Genomic DNA, 18,776 nt, shown 5'->3' with positions numbered 1-18,776 from the left:
CTATTTTTTTCATGCACTTGTAGCAGAATGTAGTAAGGAAATGAATCGTTACGCGAACACTGCGTGATTATCGAGTAAAATGTCTTGGCATGAATCGAAAGCTCTTGGAAAAGTCCATCCATACATGCTGTTCTATTTATCATACAACTTGTGATTATACAGAGTGAATTTCTATCGATTGCATGTCGTCTGTTTAAATTTAATTCGCCCGCGCCAACAATCGGAGAGCGGCTGTTTGCCAACGCAACTACTGTCTCTAACCTCAAATAATTTGAAATTGTAAATTAAGTATAATTGTAGCGACACTGTCAAAATTTTTGACGCTATATACATTACGGCAAACTGTTTAAATTTATGACGGCTGGTCACCCTAGCAACTGTCGCACACGGATTGTTGCGCGTTCACATTGAATTCTAGCAGACAACGGACCATGCAGTCCTTAGGAATACACTCTGTTTGCAAAATCATGGAGATTTTTTCATTCATCGACCTGACAAATATACATCTTGCAACCATGTAATAATTCTTTGGACTTCTACATATATACATGAACGTTCTACACCTCTGGTGTGTTTGCCTGGGAGCCACAATTGATAATATTATTATTATTGATTTTACTATTATCATTATTATTACTACTATTATTGCAGCATATAATGCTACTGGAATATTCTTTTACACCCAAGCAACATTTATTTGCATCAACAAATTGTTATTTTTTCATCACCAAACTATTCCATTCAATGTTAAATAATTATAAATAAACATAATATATTAACTATTTTCATTCATGAAAAGCATCGTTACCTGTACGACAAGTGATCATAAGAGCATAATAAACAATCGCTCATTAAATGCATTCTGTTGTTTTTCATTTCACTACCCACCTACCATCCATCCAGGTACTGATCAGTGCCATCATCTGGTCATTAATCATCTTGACTTGGCTAGGTAGAATCCTGGTTCTCAGAATAGAAGAGACTTTGGTTACACTGATTATTGCCAGTGAAAACAAGTTACGTTTTCCAGGGTCAACCTGGAAAGCTTTTGTCATAATAGGGTAGTAAATCACCAATATTACATTATTCACCTTCACATCATTTAATGCACTTTAGACCGACCACCTGCTGGCGAATAGTTTGCAAAATGTCAAGGAACGTATAAAAAAAAATAACAATGTACATACAACAATATTTATAGTGATCCCTGATGTGCTGCGTATACCCTAGCTAATATTTTCTATCACGAATAATGAATTGCAAGAAATAACCGACCAAGGTTGATCAGATATAAATATATATCCAATTTATCCATGGCCTTCTAAGAGTGGGAAAAATGTTTATAAATATTGGTTCAACAGGCAGGTTCTTGTTAGTGCTGCAAAAAAAACCCGATTTTTGTGACGTAGCTAACCGATGAGCGGACTAGTGACGAATTTTGGTTTTAATCCATAATTTGTTTCCCAAATAAGACAACCTTATGGGTTTTCGATGTTTTTACGTACAGCATCATAAATAAATAGGTTATACAATAGATATTACACCCTAATATATATATTATATATATAGTATATATACATTAGTGTGATCCTTAATTGGGTGTCGGAAAAATTTTCATTGAGATGCCTCCAGATTTGTTCCAAGTCGTTCAAAAAAAATCTGTGTAAAATTTTAAGCCTTTACGTCATCTGGAACACGTGCCTCTACTTATAAGCTCCGAAATTTTGAAATGTAAAATACGTATAGTTTTTACAGTCAGTTAATTCGTTTTGTATGATTTCGGTATAAATTAAGGGACTGATTTGAAACTTAGCAGAGTCGTTGGTTATAATGATGTAAACAAACCCTGAAAATTGTTATGTTTCATAATTATTGTTCCCTGGTATATAAGCCTAATAAAAGTTAGGTTATTAACCTTATATACAAAAATAAATATATTATAAAATTAAGACGAAAAGTTTAACCCCTTGTAGCCCAAAATCATAAATTTTAAAATAAATAGCATTTAAGGACTTGTCATAAATACCTTCCGTATGGATTTTGTAGGATCTTATTTAGTTTGTTACAGAAATGTCACAAGGGGCTACAAGGGGTTAAATTTTCAGGATTCGTCCGTATCATCATAAGCAACAACACTGCCAAGTTTCATATTGGTCCCTTAATTTATATCAAAGTCATACAAAACGAAATACCTGGTTATAAAAACTATATATATTTTACACTTAAAACTTTCGGAGCCTAGAGGCACGTGTTCCCGTTGACGTAGAGGCTTAAAACTTTACCCAAATTTTTTTTTAATAATTTGCAACAGTTCCAGGGGGCGTTACGTTGAAAATTTTTCCGAACCCCAAATGAGGACCACCCTAATATATATAGGCCTGTCCACCAATTATCAACAAATGAACGGGGCGTCAAAAACTCGATTTGTTCGAAATTTATACCTGTTGCAGTGTGTACTTAGATTGAAAAGTTCACCAAGTTTGAACCTTCTAGGACTCAGCGTTCGCGAGAAATGCCACATCAAAGTTTAATCATTTCGACCTAATTCAGGTTTAAACGCCAATTGTTTTCGTATCGTTATTGGCACATAAAAATTATGAGAAACTAGGTATCTTATGTGAAAAATTCTCACCTTTCCGAATGTGTTATTCATTTTTGGATAACTTTTCAAAATCAATCTCAAAGAGATGTTTTTCGGCAAAAAACCGCTTTTTCATGCGCCACCAAAATTTATCTTACTTTTCAGTTTTTCATGTGAAATCCGAGATTTTTTCAGTAAGGAATTTACTAAAAATTAAAGTTATGCAAAAATAAATAACATATTCGGAAAGCTAACAGTAAGAATTTTTCACATAACATACTTACAATTAGATTCCTTATATCCTATAACGTTGTATAAGATGGAGTCCACTAATTACATGTATATAGGTTTTCACATATACTTTGGTACTTGTCATTCACAATTCGAAATTCAAGAAATTGTTGTTCACGGCACCTGCCACATAAGGTTGATATTTTAAATACTATGTGGCTTATAGGAAACCCGAGCTGTACCCGTTTTATCAAAAATCGATCTTATTTTTAATTTGATGTCGATTGCATTCAGACTTAATATCGAGTTTAAGAAAACATTAATCTTCGTGAAAATTCAATGACTTACATGTTTGATTAAAGATGGTGCTGTCCGTCATTTTGAATGTTGAATTATTCTTCGATCTCAGATTTTATTCTGTGATACGCACAAATACCCCCGACAACTTGTAATTTTTCAAATCAGTTGGTGGGCACGTGCTCTGGCTAAAATATTTCAAATTAATAAAGAACTTAATCCTTCTCGATGACTATACATCTTACCGAAACAAATTATGAAAGTACGTTCTGAAGATCTACAAAAAAGGTCTGGACGTAAATTTGTACATCTCATACCTCTATCGAGATATTTACAAAATACGTGAAAATTATTTATTTTATTTATTCATGACGCTGCGTTTGAAGTTAGAAAAAAACCGCAACGACACCTTATTTGAGAAATACACTATCGGCTAATATCAACATTCAACAATCACTAGTACGCTTGTTGGTCGGTCATCTCTTTTCTAAGGTCTTTGAAGGGGTTGTAGGCAGCACTACATGGCATACCTGTAAATAAATAAGTATTCGGTGTAATCAATAGTTGACTCGATAATTGTTTTTAACTTTTATAGGTTTAGTGAATCTTTTTTATTATATATTTATATATAAAAAATACTAACTTTTACATATTATATCCGTACCTGTATTTGATTTCACAGGTTGACCTTGTCTAGCAGCCTATCTCACTGTAAATGTTGTTCATAACTCCAAAATTCAAGGTAGCCCATCCACTTGATTACCATACACTTACGTGAATAATGATTAATTTGCTGGTTGACGAACTTGTCAGTACAAATTATAATGTGCTATCCTCGGCGGTAAAAATAATAAATATAATTTTAAACGTATACTACATTAGGATAGTTGAAACGAGAATAAAAACTCTTGGATATTTTCTATCAATATGCCATAACATTAACACTGTGAAACCTACTTTTGGCAACCGATAGTCTGCAGTAACTTACAACTTTATTCAGATAACGATTGATAACCATTCGTCATTGGAATTACGGTTAAGTGCGTACGAATAACCTCATTTTAGCTTCTACTTTAACTAGTCAATAGATAAGTAAATATATTTTTTTAACCACTGATATAAGAACAACATAAATCATGTTGGTATAATTAAATAAACTGTCGCTCAAATATAAAAAGAATAAATAGAAAAGTGAGAATCTATGGAAATATGTTGAAGAATATACCTACTTGGTTGCATGGAAAAACTGTCAGGTATGCAGGTGGAGAAGAAATGAATAAATTATATATTTTGTATAAAAAACTTAAAATGATGTCTGTTATATTTATTTATGTGCTACTTAATTGATAATAACTGATAAAAATGGCATGATTTGTTTCTTTATACAAGGTTTGGGAAATTGTAAGTTCACCTTCCTTCAAAAATCAACAATATGACATACCGAAGAATATTGCATTAGTCACTGTTTGGAAGTTGAAGAGGGCCGGTTTTCTCGATCGAAGTGAACGTGATTCTCTGGGGAAAACTTTAGGGGATAGGCCGTAGAAAAGAAAAGACAGTCACGAAAAATTCACCTGTACTATCTAATAAGAAGTTTATCTTGAAAAAGAAAAGTTCGAAAGAATATATGATGAAAAGAAACCAAAATTGTAATTATAATCGAAGAGCGATGCTCAAAACGTCGTTATCGTACCGTTCGAAAATAAAGGTAAACACATAATGATTAGGGAATGTCGAGCGTACGTGTCGAGGGGGCCACACATGAAAAACAGTGAGGTGAGGAGTCCGCGGCGCTCGAAGTCCGCACGAGAGATTAGCCGGTCTGCTGACCTTCCACGCCGAATCCCAAACCCTCGAAGTTTTCTACACAGTCACAGCTTCTATTTTCAATCGTTAAAAATGAAAATTGTTTCTTCGTCCAAGTATTTCGTATAGCTTCATATAGTAACAAATTTTCCGAACTCGTATTTTTAATGAATAATCGGGTAGTATATGATTAAATCTTTTTGCACATACTATGACACAGAATTTATTCTTCTATACAAGCATTAAATCTACATGATCATTTTTTTCACTTAAAAAATATCTATGTGTATCGTCATACTGTATTTTCAGTTTTGAAGAATCACTACTATTAATAATTATCATAAAGGCTTACACTTGCTCATCTCGCCATTCCATACCTGGTTTCTTCACATGTCCAGATGTTGTTTGCGATCTTAAAGTACCTAAAGCGGATGTAAAACAATGCTGTGTTTGACATTATGATTAATATTTTGACGGGTACATTCAACCCATACTTACTTATGGTAGCTACGCAGTGTCAAATCCCATCAGTTTTCCAAACTTCAATCGAAACTGCAGTGTGCTCAGAATTAAAATATATCAAATAAGTGTCACAAACTTTGAATCTAAAATAAAGAAGTATAAATATTCTCTACGCTAATATCCATACTTTAATCTTTTAAAACGCTTTATTTTTTTACTTTACTAAAGTGTACGAGATAAGATGATTAGTATTTTTACAGTCCGTGCAAGGTGCTGTAGCGCGAAATACTGTTTTAAAACATTTTTACGTTGTACATTTGTGAGTTCGATTTTACACACGCTGCCAATTTTAGTTTGAAAATAATTTTGCATTTCATAGAAACGAAATTGTTGAAAAGTGTGGGTGCCCAGCAACAGGGCATTTTATTTAAAATTCCAAAGAACCCCAGGTTTTCCAGACAAATATTTTCAATTTTTCCAGAGCAAAAGGGTCATTGTTTTATGCTTAACAGGTATAAAAATACAAGACTTATAGCGTTTTTATTATTGACTGACTTTCATTTGTACTCAACTACACACGCGCAAATCTTTTCCTAAAATTCTATTATACTGTCTCATTTTCAGAATTGAGTTCAAATTAATCCCAAGTTTCACTTTAAAGTAAAAATCTCAAACTTATAGCTTCTTTTGTCGTACGCTAATATGTGGTGTTGCAAGGGCGTGCAGAGTAATGTTAACTGTAGTTATACTGTATCTCAACGGCACAAATTTATTTAAAGCGTACATACCTGGGTATGCATTGCAAATTCCCCGATTTTTTGTTAAATTCCCTGATTCTCAGGTTCTTAAGCTTCTCCTACCACTGAATGCCCGAAAATTTGATTTAATTTTGAGTATTGAATTTTTTAAATGTTACGAAGAAGGACCGATGACGTAAAAAATTACTCCTTTCACGGTTAATCAAAAACTGAATGATCAATTTCAAATTAAAAATAAGTGTACATACACAGAGTCAGAGTTCAAGAAGCTCCGTCACTCTGAGTTTCAAAATATCGGTTTAAAAAAAATTCTATTCAGTTTAATTTTAGATACATTTGAGTTTCGTGAAGTTAAAACACTTTGATTGCAACAATATAAGGCGATTAGCATGCATGCGGGGTTTATTCGTAGGTGTTGAGCGCCGACATGCAGTAAACGTTATACCTACCTACTCGAAACATAAGAAGTTCGTTTTGTAGCAGGAATCGACGGTTAAGGGTGAGAAATGAATGTATAACTTCATATTATAAATAAAGTCAGTTCTCTTAAAACAGTGTTCTTAAAAATGGTAAAAATAATAATGCAAGATTACTTATACCAATTCAAGTGAAATTTTGCACATGTTTAGAACAAAATTATTTTCCATTGAAACCAGGTTTTCTTTAGACCAGTAAGTTGCACGCAGGTGCGAATTCATTCCAGCTCAATTGATATTTGGTAATGATATTTTTGATAAAGGGTCAGGTTCTAAGACATTTTTAATCAGTAAAATAATAGTTTCAGATTTGCTACTAATATCCACGAGATTTCTTACCAGTTTCCCTTCAATTTCAAAAGAAGTAAAAATCGCTCAACTTCAAGTCAGTGAAGTTATTTGGCGTCAAAGTCACACATTGCAAAGGGCACAGCTGGATAAGTATGCCGAACCTGCCCCCCCCCCCCCCCCCCCCCTAGCCCTGCCGATTTGTATCGACACTTTAGGGATCATTTTGATGCCAAATAAAAATAATTCATCCGAAATTTCAGCTCATAATCTTAACCGGCTTTCGAGTTATTGAAAAAAACCGCTTTATTCGATTTTTTTCTTTTTTTCAATAGTGTAAAATTAAAAGTCAGTAAATGGTGATTTTTTTCCCAAATACTTAGGAGCAAAAGAGATGAAAAAATATTTAAGTAAAATCATTTTTTTAACTGCGTTTTTTTTAGACATGCAATCGCCAAATTGTAACAACAAACGTCTTTTATACTTCTTTATACTCGGGAATTTTTCAATTTTGTCTATTTGCTGGAACATATGAAATAAATTAAAAACTAAACTTTTTTTTAGAAAACTTCGTGTTTAAACAAACTGATACTATTTTATTCGTAATAACTCATACAAATAATCATTTCGTGAACAATAAATGAATATTTTACTACGAAGATACCAATAAGATTAAGAAATATGTGAAAGAAATCAGATTTAATTCTCGTCACTATATTCATTAATTACTATACAGTTTCCTGTATGATTACAGTCATAATATAAGCCTCCAGTATGTAAAAACTAGTGAAAATATTGTTAAAGTTCAAGTCAAATCTCAACAAATCAATACAAATACATATAGTTGCTTTATCGAGTATCATCCTCACAAGAATGAGATAAATGGGATTTGTAAATATTGCTGTGATTGTGCAAATGGCAGACGTACGGTTGGTTGCTGTTCTCACACAGCAGCGATAGTTCGTTATCTATTACATGCTAGATATTTGTAAAACACTGTAGAACAAGCAGAATTTTTGCGTCGTGTTTTTAATCATACAGAAAACTGTGTATTCATTCATGTGGATAGTGACGAAGATTAATTCTATTTGATTTCCGTCACATATTTCTTAACCTTATTGGTATCTCCGTAGTAAAATATTCATTTATTGTTAAAAAATTATTATTTATATATTTTTTACTGTTAAACTAGTATTAGTTCGTTTATACACGAAGTTTTCTAAAAAAAGTTCATTTTTTAACTTTTTTCAGGTTTTACTAAATCCAAATAGTTTTCAAAAAATGGCATCATATTTGAGGATCATAAATAAAATATTTTTTCATGTCATTTGCTCCCAAGTATTTGGAAAAAAAATCACCATTTACCGATTATGCCTTTTATACTATTGAAAAAAAAAAAACGATAAAAGCGGTTTTTCAATAAATCGAAAGCTGTTTAAGATTAGGAGCTAAAATTTCGGGTGAATTATTTTTATTTGGTACCAAAATGAACCCCAGTGTCGATAGAAAACGCCGTAGGAGCAGATTCGACATGCTTATCCGGCTATGCCCTTTGCACCTGTACTCAAGCCTAAGGACAACAGGGATTTATTTCATTAAACGGTCAAGTTTTTTGTTTAAACAGCATTAAAAGATAAAATTTTCCCCATAAAATCGAAGTGTTATGTTTAGAGTGACGTGAGAACAAGGTTCTCGTTGAATTTTTAACAATTCGTAACTAAAATTGTAGTACTTAATGAAATATATCAAAAATTAATAACTTGCTTTAACGTTTTCTACGTGGTCTTTGAATGTACAAGAGATCGTTCTTCGGTACAAGGTGTTAGATTTCAATCGTGTAGAAGGTAAATTAGGAAATACCGAATCTAGGCTTGACTTTCTGTGCGTGATGAACAGGGAAAGATGCGTATAAAACAAAAAAAGTATAACTCTCATTCGAGCAACGAGTGATTGTATGCTTTTGAAGTAAACTTAAAAGTAAAGCACACTAACAATCTTTACCTTTCAGGTTGAGGAATGCATTAAATGCTACGTATAACGTAAACTTGTTACTTTCACAATTTCTAGTACCTGAAATCTCAAAGTCATTGGTACATATGGCAAGAAAGCCGAAATGTAGAGAAATGAAAGGTACCCATGTAGAATACTAGAAAGATGCTTTGTACTTTTCATTCCTCAAATATCAGAATATGGATTGAGCACGGTAGGTTAATCTATCATTATTACCAATGAACTCTTATATTGTTTAAAGTAACCACCTAATTCAATGTAAGGTTGAATTTGACTTCATTATTTTAAACGAACAGAATTGATCTGTAATATTATATCGATACAGATTGCCTTTTTTTAAAATTGTGTCTTACTAATACAAGGTAAACATAAACGCAAAATTATATTATCACAAGTATAAAAAGTAAACTTTTGATTTTAAGCAACAAAACCTATTTTTAATAGGTTAATAAATTTTAGAAAATATGATGCAAATATTATACATTGACAATATTACCAATTTAGATTAAAAAACAAGATAATAGGCAATTAAAATGAAACTAAGAACAAAATAGGCCAACATGTATTACTCTATACAAGCATAGAAATGGTGCCATAGTTTGAAGTAGATGTCGAAATATCTGTATATGCAAGATTTCATATTGTGAATATTTTGCTCGTAACTTTTCTCTTCAAATATATTTTTATTTTATGTAATTACTGTATTATCTTCGCTATTCACCATGTCTGTGCTTGAGCGTAGCTTTCAAGTGGTAAAATATAACTCAACTCTTTTTGAATATAACCATAATTACAATTGAGCTCGGTTTATATTTGCCATTTGTCGCTCGAAATTACTATTTGACCTTCGAATAGTTTGTGTTGGTTTAGACTTTTCAAACGGGAATCCAGATGGAACTCTCTCAAATTTCAGACCGAGAAGAGTAAAGCAACAGGTGCCAGATGTGGATCTAACTTTGAACTTTGAATTGGTCTGAACATAAGTCAGGGTTTTTGTCAACCGATTTCCTTTGCAAAATCAGTACTCGGTTTACAAGCAGATCGACTTGTATTTGGGAGTTTTTCAGAAATATGCATTCTTGACTAAAAAGACTTTGTTACTGAGCAACTGTCAGCAATTTGACTAATAAAATCACGAATATTGAAAACCCAAACTTTAATTTTTTCAAGTAGCATCAGTGTGAAGTGTAAACAAATTAAAAATGGGATGGGAATTGTATAATAAACGCGAGATCTACTCATGGAATGTATGCAAAAAAAGCAATATTAATGAACAAATACACCATTAACCAATTATATTCATACCAATAAGTTTTCAATGATTCAATTTGAAGTAGACCACTATTGAAAAAAGGGTGTGGATCATCTTATCTACCAATCAGTGACGCGAATAGTCGTTCATGTTTGCTATAAGAATGATAGCAAGATTTCACATTTTTAACACACACAATTTATAATGCAGAATAAAAGCAATATACGATATAATCTAAGACCCTACATAGGTGTCTTAAAAAAAAATCGCAATATGGTAGAAAAAGTTCAGTTAATTAAACAAGCATTCAATTGACTATTTCTTCTGGAGTGCTCTCTCTTCCAAATTTATCCTTTTTAAAATGCATCTGTTTCGGTAAATAACAATATAATATGTCTTACGTTCAATAGCATGTGATATTGATTACTGTTTTCATAGGGTTGTTCATTTTTTGAAGCCTTTGAAAAAAGAACAGCATAGAATTCGTAATTAGTTTATCTAACAATAATAAACCACTTTCAAATCACAAAAGAAGACATTTATCTGGCATAGACTCTTTAAAAATACAATCTCATCATCAACCGGTATGTTACTGTAAAACGAAACAGAAAACAATTGCATTAGAGACCGAAATTAATTATCAAATTAAGCTCTTGAATCTTATAATACTCCAAGTCCATTGGTCGGGTACCAAACCTTTAGCTGGGCGGATACGATCTTACATTTAAAAAGCTTGAGTTGCAAATGAAAAAACGTAGACAATCAACATCACACTGAATCATTATATATAATATATATTTACGTCAAGTAACAAGTCACCAAAAAAAGACAAAACCTATGGCCACACTCGACATTTCCTTGGCTGTTGTGTTATATATCCAAAATTGCTGTCGTAGACCGATAAAAATGACTTGCCAGAAATATTGTGTACTTCTAATTTTCAGGTTTGTTACACATTTGGTACCAGCACTAAGTAAATAAAATATAGAGCCATTTGCAGATAATCAGAGGAGTCGTAATTCTAACCGACGGCTCAATTGCATTGTTTTCAAAGAAGCCTTAAAATATTATCACAAAACTTCTCAAGATCATTAAACCACTCAGCCCAACTAACGTTTAGCCAAACTGTGTAACGAAATTACATTCATTAGTTGATGGTTAGAATTGATAGAGAATGATCAGTATTGAGATTTTCTACGACTATCGAATTTTGCAGACGTGCTGATTAAAAATGAATACCTATTTGTGCAGTGGTAGTTGTAGATTTTATTTACTGATCACAACACAGTTACTCTATTAACGATGTACTTTAATATTTTTTTTTTCATTCACAACCCAGAGATTTCTGAGAAAACTGCCATCTGCTACTTTACTTAGGGATAAATACCCTCCCAATACATTCTAACCCTCAGAATGAATAAATTTATTTACAGAGATAAAAAAAAACAAATTGAATCTTGTTTTATATTTTACCACTGTCAAGCTACCATTAATTGGACCACCACCCTTCAATCTTCAGTTATTTTAGAAGAGGAAGAGAGTGGTCTGCCTCGCTTGCTACTTAGTTGCTTCTGGTGGACAATCGGGCTGGTTATTGGGATGAGCAGCAGTGAATGCTGGATGATTTTCCAAGTGGCGATCAACCCTCAGGATAGTAGGAAACGGCCTCAAGTCGACATGAAACCTCCTGGCGCTAAATATTTGAGGAACCAGGCAGCAATCTGCCAGTGTTATATCATCACCGACACAATATTTACCTGCACTCGAAGAAAGCAGTTTTTCCACAGCTGTAACAATGCCATTGAAATCAATCACACGCCATCCAATAGAGTATTAGCAGATAAAATTTTAATGTTATCTGAATTAAACGTGAAACAGATAAAAATGCCTTGAATTTATACCTGTAAAACCACGAGTGATCCAATGTTGCGCCCACTCCTTTTTACGTTCTTCACCTACATAGATTAATACCACTAAATTTTGAAGCGGTTGAATGCCAGTAGCAATGACATCACATATTTCTCTGACTCTGGCTCTTTTAACCGGATCTGCTGGCATCAGTGGCCGATGTGGCCTTGTTTCTTCAAGGTACTGAAGAATATTCAACTGGAATATGAATTTTTTGTTACGTATGAAACGAAAATTGCTGCATTGCGGCATAAAAGAAAATGATAGAACTAAACATTTATCAGATTCTTATGCTGTTGAAGTCAACAGTGTTAATATATATAATGAAACATTGATAGAAAGGGACTGAGTTGCAACTTTAGAATGGCTTTGAAGGAGTTGAGTTTGTATAACATGATGATGTTCTGTTTTAATAAGGTTTAATAAAGCGCAGACTACCTTAAAATTGTGAAATAACAATTTCTTTAAAAATGCATCTTTATGCCAATGCTAGGAACTTCAGTGTCAAAGATGCTTCCATACCAAACCATATAATGCAATTCTACCTCTCAATAAGAACACCAAAGCCCCCCGAGGGGAAGAGTTTTTTCACAAATCCGAGTACCCTCACCATGTGCGCACTACTCGCTCGATTATTCTCTCTGTCACTCTCTTCTTTTTCTGGCAGGCTGTGCGTTCTTATTGAGAGGTCATACTGTATGTGGGAAAGGTATAATTTTTACTATTATTCTGTACTCGAAAAATCTGAAGAAATTTACTATTGACATCCAATCAGCCACTGTTTAATAAGGTCATTGAAAACTAAATAACATTAATACAGAAGCCGGCATGTGTAATTATGTTAAAAGTATCCTAAGTTATGCGGTTGTACAAGTAACCCATTGCATAATCACAAATACTGATGGGTAATTATGATTCTTGGCTTTTGACTTCGAAATTTTTCTTGTTATTGCAAAGGAATGTTAGCTGTATTTATAAATTCTTGAAAATAAAAGAAATTAGATTTCCAAGTAAGAAAACACTGATATCTTTCAGTTAGACAACTAGATGTTCAAGACACGTGTCTTATGCATTAAGCATTAATTCAATTTGCATAGGTAGTGGAAATGTCAATTCTGGGAGACAAATTGCCTACTTAACAGGTATATTTCGTCACTAATAGCAACCAGTTTATTACGTAATGCTCGCAGTGTGAATGTAATCTGGTAGATAGGAATTTGGTATGATTTCCTCATCTCAATTTGTTATTACCAATTCATTCAGTAAATAATAATCAATAAATGATAAATTTTGTTCCCTTATTTACATTATCAATACAAAACAGTACATAATTCAACTTACAGACTCGATCAATGTGTGATTGTCAATATGCAGCGCAGGAACCTGTTCCATAGGATTAACCTCACGAAATTCATTGCAGTGTTGTTCTCCACCACCCTTAACAAGACTTACTGGTTTTATTTCATACGGTATCTCCTTTAGGTTAAGAGCTGCCAAAGTAAAAATATTTGTGCACAATTAGATAATTCGTTAAGAGGGTCTATTATTAAAATTCTTTATATCGTTATACCTTCACCAATAGTAATCTGCATTGCATTTAGTTTCATTACAGTATGAAATCTAAAAATATCGGGAACTCAGTGAAACAACTGAATCTAATTTTCTATGGTATGGTACTATGATTATAGATAACAGGTACACATTTGTATGTATACATATTCTACTTGAATATTCTGTTCCATACAAGATAGGGAAAAAATTACGAAAATAATATGTACAGGGTATATTGGAAAATTCATTAAAGACTAGTTTCCTCACATGCAATGTAGTACGATTGCACATGTTGCACTGTACAAATATAACACAAATGAATCTGTGTATCTGATATTGTAGCTAATGAAAGTGAATGGAAAATGAACTTGTAATTACTAATCAATGGGAAATAAATTCTTTCTAAATAAATCCGTAACCTGAATTTTAGTTTGTCTCTAGTTCATTAACGTCTGAATTTAATCATAAAAGGTTTGAAATGACCGATAAGGTTTACTTCTCCATTTCTTTACTTGGCTTCAAAACTCGAATAAAGGTATGAAACTAGATGTCATTTAATGAATTTCATCAGTTTAGGAATATTAGTGAATAATAATAATAACAATCACTACCAATCAACGAAGTAACCTTCTAGGAAAAAGGAAAACCAAAAATAACAAACGATTTAACGTTCCTTGTAATAAACTTTGAATAAACATGATGCGATTGCTGGCTGATGCGAATAACATAAATACTCACCAATTCTAACTCTCCAGGAACAGGAACTCCTCCAATAAGAGTAAAGTATCGGCTGCAGAAAACCGGTAAATCAAGAACATCGTTATAAATCAATTCAGGATGTTAACTCTAGGTAGTTAAATAATGTTTTACTTTCAAAGGCTAAAAAAATCCGACTGTACGTGGTATTCTGATATCTACGAAACAAATAAGTAAGGAGTAATGGGACTATTGATTTGAAAATTATAATGAACTAGCAGAGAAATACTAAAAACAAATGTAAATTCACGCTTATGACAAATGACAAGTGATGACGATTAAACCGAGATTGATTGGAGCGAATAAAAACATTTACCGATGATGCAGTATTACTCTCACCTTTCCCATCACGGACATGTCAAAGATTTTTCAACTATTTGTAGCTACGGCTTTCCCTGCCTAATTGTTGCAATGGTCGAGATGGGAATGTGGGAATGTTTGATTAATCAAGATATTTCAGAATCCGTCAACGCGCGAAATCACTTCTTTTATTCGATTGCTAACCCCTCTTCCAACTGCTGTACATGTCGGGGTTCGAGAAATGAGGCCTAGTTGGAGCCAATCACAATCCAGCTTGAAATACAAAACAGTACCGTAATTTGTTATACTTGGGCCAGGCTCCTCTGGTTTATTGTTACCGAATAGTATTAAACTGCGATAGCATACTGCGACCCCATATGAACGTGCAGATGAAACATGTGTGAATGTCAGAAAGTTCTTTTGTAGTATCTGTAGATTACAGGAATATGATCGGAGAGCGATCACCGGGACATGAAAAATTAGAGTAGCTAGAAAACAGAGTTAAGACAATGGTCAAGACCGTTGGTCCAGACTATGAAGGGTGGAGAGAAGGAGGATCACTAAAATATAGTAATATTGGAACGCTCGTCGTAACCCTGGTGTGACGTCAGTACGGCACTTCACGAAAATTTCTAGATGCTAAACACTAGAATCGATCGCGTGGGACAGTTTGCGTCACTTAAATATTGAAATACATCGGATAGCGGTTATTCTGTCGTCCTGATCACACAAAACCGATAGAGGAGTAATTATTAGATGAAATATTAAAATTGGCTTACCTTTAGAAGGTGACCGAGATCTTATAAGTAAGCGTAGATGATTGAGAGATTTTAATGGAATAACTGATTTGGGTATATTTGTATACTTTGATTAATTTGGATTTATTTTATAGTTCAGATGGCAAGTCACAAGCAATGGGGTTACTAGCGTTAGATTTTAAGTTAATAGAACAAAATGGAGTGGGGAAGCTCGCTAGATTTTCTACAGAATAACTTCGTAGTAAAAGCTTGAATGCAAAGGCAAAAAGATTTTATTGCGAGATCGTACGGAAAACAAGATAATGAATCTAATGGTAAAACCGAGCGTTCACATAATAATGTCAGAAGATCTCAGAACATGGTGTTAGACTTTGGTTAATAATTATTATTATTATTTTCAGCTAGGGATATTTCAAATAGTTAGACGATTTTTTTAATACTTTCTGTTACATGATTCTCGTACTTAAAGTTGAGTTAATTGCTAGAAGTGACACATCGTAATAATAATCGATGAAATATTGGATAAAACGTTCCGGTCGGATGTTACACTGGTGTGACGTCGGAGCGGCAGCTTCCGAAAATTCTAAAAGTTATCCATTGGAGTTCGTTGACGAAAATACAACTAGACGCACAATCGGTAGTTTTGAGTCGCCAAAGACCAATTAAGCATTAAAATGCAATAGATAACTCAGTTCAATCGCTCGTTTCAAATAATCGGGATAAATTTTGAATAGGAAATTAGTAATTATGACCATTTACCTTTTGGCATGTTGAACTTCTCTGGAGGTTGCTCTGCTAATTTGCTGCTTCGTTGCGATGATGAAGGGTTTTGAATGCAAGTAATTTTATTTAAAATACTAGAAATATATTTTGAAGTATTTACTTTCTCATTGAACCGTATATAAATACTAGATACTGAATAATAATTTGAAAGTTAGAATGCAGAGATTGCTAGTTGTTCGGCTAGAACTCATGTAAAAAAAAAAAAACGGAGTATTTTAAGCACGTGACAAAGAAGACTTGTTCAGAATTTCTACGATGGCTTTTGAACTCATAGCGTTATATGCAAATGGCAAAATATTTAAAAAATAGGTAAAGTCAAGAGTCTACAGGTGAGATCTGAGGCTGGAGCAAAGAGAGAGTTATAAAAATGAATGTTTTATAACTGGTAACAAAAGTATTTCAAATGCAAGAAAGCAAAAGGATTATGTCAAGAGACTGATTGTGAATCAAGAACAAAATGTCAAGTATGCGAGCATGAGGTGAGAGAGCGACTTATGACGCTCGGTGCCCTGATCTATAGGGATTGGTAGCCTTGTTCTTCTAAGCCCTTCCCCTAATTTTTGTGGTACGATACCGCTTCTTCTGTCGTCTCCAATAACTAAAGCTGGAGCAGATCCATAGGATTGCGGTGGTGTGGCCACCGGAATGCGTGCGGGTTTCGATGATTCATATAGAGTTGTGATAGTCTTACTTTGTAGCGTAGGCTTTCTTGACGTCGCTGGGTTCAGTATGTTTTCAGTCTAAAATATTCTTACTAGTTTACGTAGGTGTAATTGAATATTTGATATCAATTCTAAAATCAAAATATTGCAATTTTTACAAAGGTAGTTTATTTATAATTCTCATTAGAATCAATATTGCTATCTGGCTAATAGAATTATGTGTGAAATATTCAATGGTCATTGTTCTAGGACTTATTCGTGTATGCATATGCATTTCGAATGGTTCTCTCTGACAAACAGTGATTCTCGTTGGAATTATAATTTAAGAGATTTCTGAGGATCATTTTAGTGAGTTGGTTGCTAATTATACTGCATTGCCACGTATTAAGTTTAAGTCACCCTATTAAAAATCCTATTGACACTGTGAAGAGTTGATGTTTTGTACATTATTATGTTTCATTTCCAAAATTGGTATAAATGCTATTGTTCTAAAGGGTATAGTGCGATTATAATGATGTATTCGTCATTATACCTTCTAGCTTAATATTTAATTGCTTCGCCCTACAGAGTCATCCGGTGAGTTCGTTTATCCTCCGTGATTTCGTTGTATACTCTCTAGGTAGCGTTCTGTAACTACTCCGTAGTTTCCACATTAGAGATCTAAATTATCTCCAAACGTTCGTACGTGTTGCCCACAATACGACGTTTCGGAAGGAGTTCTGTAGTTCATGCTAGATGATTTGTATTCACGATTCTGAGGGTCCCGTAGGCGCTGGTTTTATGGATTATTGCAGCAATACCAGGGAGTAGTAGGAAGGAGACAACACTCGAGTAGCACTTGGCTCAAAAGCTAGTCCAGTTTTTGGGGTAACGTAAGAAGAATTGTCAAGGTGCGACTTAAGCGCCTCTTGTGGTGTAAGCCCGTATAGCGCACTCATCCCCTTCCCCATATGATCTTACGATCCGCCGTTTGCAAACCTTTTCCTCGGATTTAATGTCGGTTAAGATTAGAAAAGCAATCACTCGGTTTTTACAGTTTTTTAGTCACTTCAGATGCGTATTTTACGAATTTACGGAGAATGTTTATAAAACGGAGGCTTATAGGTTACGATTGCCACCCTTTTTTTTTACATTTTATAGCGAAAATTTTACTTTTTTCCGTAACAGGCGCTCAAATCGCATTTAGATAATTTCTCTTACATTACTTCAAAACTGGGGACAAGTTTTATCGCAGAGTGTTGTCTCCTTCCTACTACTCCGTGAGAAATATGTTCAGCTCCATATTGTATCGATTATATATCTATTATATTACAGTCTTATCTGTTTTCAAAGGTAAATGGTGTAGCGTACGTTGCCTATAATGTGGCTCTAAACTGCGAGATCACGAATGGCATTGTCAAGTGTTATAATGGTTCGATATAATGGTGGCAGCCAATTATAGCACTAAAATTATAATATTATAGTTCTGGGTAGTGCGAGGAGCTTGCATAGACTTATAAAGATAGATTGAGCGCTCCTATAAGAGGCACTGACAATTACATATGAAGGACAGAGATATACCGGGAGTACTGCTCTCTTTTCAATCGGCGTCATGGTGGGAGACAACGGGGCAGTGGAAGGGGAACAGCTATAGATATAGGCGCATAATTTCGCCTCATTCACCTCTACCGCCTCGATCCCCACCACAAATAACGTCAGAGAGAGAAAGGAGTACTCCCGGCATATTTCTGTCCTTTAAGTGTTTGCTTCAAGCGGCTTATAAGAGCGCTCATAATTCTTGTTGTCATCTATGTACCATTTATGGATATTTTGTGTTACGTTCCGAGAGGAACGTTTCCAGTCGATTCTGATTCGCCGCGTGATGTAAATTGTTCTCCTGACTTACGTAGTTGGTATA

General features: G+C 33.8%; 2 protein-coding genes across 4 annotated transcripts in view; one reads left to right on the top strand and one right to left on the bottom strand.

Annotated features, from left to right (window-relative positions):
• pasilla (RNA-binding protein Nova-1-like protein passilla) overlaps positions 1 to 11,767 on the top strand; it is a 53,739-nt gene extending 41,972 nt beyond the window's left edge. Inside the window, exon 6 of the mRNA XM_046622823.2 lies at positions 11,681 to 11,767. Within this exon, the coding sequence (XP_046478779.1) occupies positions 11,681 to 11,689 (9 nt within the window). The 3' untranslated portion in view covers positions 11,690 to 11,767. The remainder of the gene's footprint in view (positions 1 to 11,680) is intronic.
• On the bottom strand, positions 18 to 15,188 carry LOC124217371 (probable maleylacetoacetate isomerase 2). Of its 3 annotated transcripts, none has more exons than XR_011176970.1 (6): positions 14,716 to 15,188; positions 14,359 to 14,410; positions 13,411 to 13,559; positions 12,063 to 12,267; positions 5,414 to 11,948; positions 18 to 5,337 (listed from the first exon to the last, which is right to left on the bottom strand). XR_011176970.1 is itself a non-coding variant. In XM_046622824.2 (6 exons), exons 2-6 carry the CDS (start codon positions 14,731 to 14,733, stop codon positions 11,719 to 11,721), a joined length of 654 nt encoding a protein of 217 aa, XP_046478780.1. In that variant the 5' UTR covers positions 14,734 to 14,949; positions 15,015 to 15,188; the 3' UTR covers positions 18 to 11,718. The 3 variants fall into 3 exon arrangements, 2 of the variants coding, with proteins under 2 accessions (XP_046478780.1, XP_046478781.1); XM_046622824.2 differs by having other exon boundaries at positions 18 to 11,948; positions 14,716 to 14,949; positions 15,015 to 15,188; XM_046622825.2 differs by having other exon boundaries at positions 18 to 11,948; positions 14,716 to 14,949; positions 15,043 to 15,188.
• Between the last annotated feature and the right edge of the window lie 3,588 nt (positions 15,189 to 18,776).

Source organism: Neodiprion pinetum, chromosome 4, assembly GCF_021155775.2.
Source record: "Neodiprion pinetum isolate iyNeoPine1 chromosome 4, iyNeoPine1.2, whole genome shotgun sequence".
Taxonomy (NCBI): domain Eukaryota; kingdom Metazoa; phylum Arthropoda; class Insecta; order Hymenoptera; family Diprionidae; genus Neodiprion; species Neodiprion pinetum.
Note: the sequence above shows the minus strand (reverse complement) of the source record. Positions and strands in the feature narration are given on the sequence as shown.